This window comes from Macrobrachium nipponense, chromosome 24, assembly GCF_015104395.2.
Source record: "Macrobrachium nipponense isolate FS-2020 chromosome 24, ASM1510439v2, whole genome shotgun sequence".
In the NCBI taxonomy this organism is placed as follows: domain Eukaryota; kingdom Metazoa; phylum Arthropoda; class Malacostraca; order Decapoda; family Palaemonidae; genus Macrobrachium; species Macrobrachium nipponense.
The window spans coordinates 28574880-28579711 of record NC_061091.1 but is presented as its reverse complement, the minus strand read 5'-3'; the positions used below and the strand labels follow the sequence as shown (position 1 = coordinate 28579711).

At 39.6% G+C, this 4832-nt stretch overlaps 2 protein-coding genes across 2 annotated transcripts in view; both read right to left on the bottom strand.

Annotated features, from left to right (window-relative positions):
- LOC135202581 (uncharacterized) overlaps positions 1-431 on the bottom strand; it is a 6313-nt gene extending 5882 nt beyond the window's left edge. The window contains exon 1 of the mRNA XM_064232092.1: positions 401-431. Coding sequence (XP_064088162.1) covers positions 401-431 — 31 coding nt within the window. The remainder of the gene's footprint in view (positions 1-400) is intronic.
- The window catches only part of LOC135202575 (beta-3 adrenergic receptor-like), a 54721-nt gene continuing 50228 nt past the window's right edge, over positions 340-4832 (bottom strand). Inside the window, 4 exon segments of the mRNA XM_064232079.1 lie at positions 340-1036; positions 1039-1411; positions 1413-1546; positions 1548-2182. Coding sequence (XP_064088149.1) covers positions 806-1036; positions 1039-1411; positions 1413-1546; positions 1548-2182 — 1373 coding nt within the window. The 3' untranslated portion in view covers positions 340-805.

Genomic DNA, 4832 nt, shown 5'->3' with positions numbered 1-4832 from the left:
CAGTTAACAGCACCTGGTTGTCACAACTTTCAACGCACGTTTTTGTTAAGGGATTATTCATCATTCATGTTTACACTTTTGTTTTGCCTGAGTGATATGTATTATGCCCAAATTTTTCCTTTTATATTCTTATTTTCTCTTACTCTGGACTAGAAACTCTGACTAGAAACAGAAGGAATAAATTAGCAAGTGTAGGCCTATATATATATAGCTCCATCGTATCACATTACTTAAATACGAAGCGTCGGTAAAAAAATATAATGAAAACTATTTACATCAGCACATTCTGGTTTTGAAGAGTTATCTTGTGTCGTCTAGGTTCCTCTGGGAAGGTTTGGGTCATGCTCGCTGTAAGGGAACAACGGGTGCAACCTAGAGTAGGTCTAATGACTGGTCTGACTTTTGCAACACTGATTATTAGGCCTAAGCATCTAAACGTGCAGTTAGGCTTCTTGGATCTACATGTTTGTTTAGTATGGAGAATTTATATACTCTTTTCGTGTGCTTGTAAGATGTATATGTAGTGTAATATATATATTAGAAGCTTGAAGCTCGGAAAGACATATATCCATATACATAATTATATATATATATACTTATTTTCATTATATACTTGCTTTTCACAATGTCCTAGTATCTTGCTTATTAGGTAAATGAGATCACATAGAAATTGGAACTGAATACAAAAGACATTATGAGTTATTTACACTGACATCCTCCATGTGGTCAGTCGGGAAGATTCCACAGAATCGTCTGTTTGACAGACTTTGGCCAAGTTCATGAGGGATGGTGACCTGGCTAAAGGTCACCTAATTGGGGCGTCGTGCCCTTCAGGTTCTGTAGAATCATCGTCCAGGCCGTCGCCCTCTTCGATCTCCCAGATAAACCTGACAGAGGAACCAATGGACTCCTGCCGATGACTCAGGCGCGGGTGTCTGAATGGGTTGGCGTAACCGTGGATCTCTGGCTGGTTACCACTAGCCTCATAAGAGTCTTCTTCACTCTCCAAGAAGAGGGATCTCTGGCCTGGGTTCAGCCCGCCCTTAGAGAAGACTCTTCTTCCAGGTCTTCTTGATGGCGCTTCGTCTGGTGATGGTGGCCTCCACTGTCTGTTGACACAGTAGAATAACGCCTCATAGGCCACCTTTGTAACCCTGCACTGAGCACTGAGGAATTAGTTGATGCCAGAGAGTCACTTCTGGTGGCAACAGACCCATTAGACATCCTTGGTCTGGTCCATCTAACTGATGGATTAGAGGTTCTGTGATGGCGGAAACACTCGTTCAGTAGAGGGTCATCCGATGATGCCGAGGAAGCAGAGTCTTGCCTCAGACACTGACGACAGCGAGAGGATGGCCTGTCCATGGGCGTCAGCTTGAAGGAAACTGTACTCTCTCGCCTAGGGCTGGTCCCTCCTAGGCTCAGGTGGGAGCGGAGACGTGACAGGCCTGCCGTTCCTCAAAGAACACACCAGCTGATTGTGACCGCAGGCTCCACACTCCGTGGCGTAGCTGTACAGTGATGCTGTGTCGGGCTCTATGATTCGAAACCGGTTGTGTTTGGTGGATGGGCCATTTCCCAGTTTTCCTTTTCGGGTGGACGAGGACCTCGGAAAGAAAAGCTGGGGTGGCCGGGCTGGGAGGCCGCCACCAGCATATGATTTTTAAGGCTTCCTTGCTGGCTGTCTCGTTCCGGTACACGTAAATGAAAGGCATTGTGCAGGAGGAGGAGAGCGCCACATAGTTGATTATCTCGTCTATGTACGGGACATCCTTGATCCAACCTCCGGCCTCGCAGATCCTGAACACATAGTAGGGGAACCAGGACGCAATGAAGGAGGCAATCACGATAACAGCAGTCTTGACAGCCCGCCCTTCCTCTCTGAAGAAGAGCGAGGAGATGCTGGTGTTGGAAGAGCGACGCCTGTGGAGTCGAGTCTTACACCGGACAGAGTTCTGGTTCCCTGAATCTGGGGTGGAGGGACACTCGGGTATAATGATTTCATTCGGGTTGTGGCCCAGGCTGTGTCTTCTCGTCCTAGCCGAGTTTCTTTGGGCTGCCCTGTACATTCGGACGTATATCCAGATGAGGACAAACAGGGGCACCAGGAATCCACAGAGGGCCAGGAGGATGGCGTAGTATATACCGAATTTGATCGGCACTGCTGTGATTATGTCATGACCTGCAAAGAAAGAATAAAGGTATCATTAGTATTTTATTTATGTTTTCACTTTTCAATTGTAATTGTCACCATGAATATAGGTATCAATATTAGTATAAATATAAGTTTCATGAATGGTAAGCGTGAAAATGAGAAAATATTCCAAGGTTATGAAAAATAACAGGAATATCGGACGCTAATATGGTAAATTTTTTATCTATGTTAATTCTCAAACAACAACAGATTTTTTTAATATTTACTGCCACCTCTTCTTGATATTTTTTTTTTTACATTTCTTTTTACAAAACTACCTTTAAAGTTCTTATCTGGGTATTTTTCAATTAATATTTTGTCAGTTATCTTTAATCAATAAACTGTTTTAATCTTGATGTTAACACTGAGAACACAGTTTCTCATTCTCAACTATTTTTATATTGCCTCAGATTCTAGTTAAATATGTTTTTATCATTGAAAAAAGTAATATACAGTGCACCGAATATTATGGACAAGTGTTTATAAATATGCTAGATTTATATGTTTATATGTGTTTAAAATAACAATTGTGTCTGCTTGTGACAGAACAGCAGATTCCTCTTATACACTTATCACAAACTACAGTGATCAACTGCTCTCTCACTTTGAGTATCCTGACCCAACACAGAATAGCCATTTGTCACATAGTTGTTACCCTTTCTGATCTTCAGTTTGACCAGAGCACTCCAAATGCTCAACAGAACTTAATGCACCGTAACTATATACATTGTCGCTGGTCCATTTTGGTCACCCACACCAATTAGAAGGGACAACAGTCCGCCCACAGCTGCCTAAATGCCATGGAAGGCAATAGTGAATTGGTATAGCAGTCCTCACAATACCTCTATGTAGGGTTATTGCTCTGAATTGTCAAGTTACTGGCCAACGAAGGAAGTTCAGGGGTGGGGTTCGTTTTCTTTGTGACCCTTATCCTCTCTCTCTCTCTCTCTCTCTCTCTCTCTCTCTCTCTCTCTCTCTCTCTCTCTCTCTCCCTGCTATTAATCTTTCCAGCTAATAAATAATAGATTTTAAACAGTTTAATATGAACTGAGAATTGCCTTTATGCACCTCAAAAACACTATATAAAATACATCATAATATATATGTATATATATATATATATATGAATAATTATCACATCGAACCGTGAATCCATTTTATATATCAATTCAACAAATCACGTCCTTTAATATCTAAATTCACTTTACCTCCCAAATGGCTGATTGGATAGCGTCACTGACTGTCCTGATTTCGTCCCCGTCCACTTGGACGGTGGTTCGATCCCATGGGGGACGAAATTATTATCAATTAAAACAAAAATTCCCCTTCGGTACATATATGAAAATATATCATTTGGGAGGTAAAGTGAATTTAGATATTAAAGGACATTTGTAGCTTGAATTGATATATATATATATATATATATATATATATATATATATATATATATATATATATATATATATGAGTAATGTATACAAGTATAAATCATACTTCGATAGAAGTCTCTAATACGTTAAGGAAACGGAAGTTGAGGTAAATCCATCACATTGATACCACTTATAAGGATTTATTTGCATAAAATCCTACGACTTAACTTCACGCAAATTTGCCCATTCTGCTACATTCATCGTCTGTGTACATAATCAAAATAGCCCCAGTCTCCAGTCAGAAAAGTCCAAGAAGAGCTCAGATTTCCCTCCAAGACTTTTTTTTTTAGGTCCGTAATGAGTTGGAGTGCAAAAGAGTTAAGGAAAAGTTACTGTCATTTTCCCTCTTAAGTGTGGATGTGTTTCCGTGTGTGTGTGTGTGTAAGAATGTTACTTCTCTACTTGTGGTGATGGAGGTAAATTTAAAAGGATTTTTCCTTCTAAAGAGTGTCATGACCAATTCTAGACTTCCTCTCGTGTGAATTTCTACTGTGGGATTACGTTTACAGTTTCTGAGATATGATTAAATTGGTAACTTTCTCTATTATCTAAACTGATATGATTTCGGAAGGTCATTGCCACTTCTACACCACCACAGATGTGAATTTTCTACCCCTGGATCACTTATACAGGTTGTGAAAACTGATTTAATTGCTCCAGGCTAGACTGATGTGTTTTTGGTAATTTTCTTATGTGTTGGCAGTCGATAAATCAATCTCAGTTAGTCTTGGTGTCTTTAAAGAGTTCACTGAGACTGTCTTAACAGTATAAGACCTTGCTAACTGAAGTTACTGTTTATAATTTTATTTCTGGCCTTAAAAGGCTTTCTGGTTGTATATCAAAATTTTTGTTCCCTTTCTCCTTAAATGTTTTTTTTTTTTTTTTTTTTTTTTTTTTTTATAAATCATCTCACCATACCTTTCCTGTCTCGGCTTTCCAGAAAGGGCATCAGTTATTGCGCTTAAATCTCGAACTACTCTCTTCCTAGACCCCATCTGGTCTGGGCAGCTCGTAATCCAATCAAGTTTATTGCTCTGAGGAAACTGGTTCCTGTTGTACTAAATCGCTCTCCTTATATTATCTTCTTTTAGATTTATTTCTTTCGATTTTTGTGAAATTATTATAAGACTCAGTTGGTATCTCCAGTCATCATTTTAAGCTTATAAAACAGGTTATGTCCAGGTTGTTAAATTTACTTCATTTCAGTA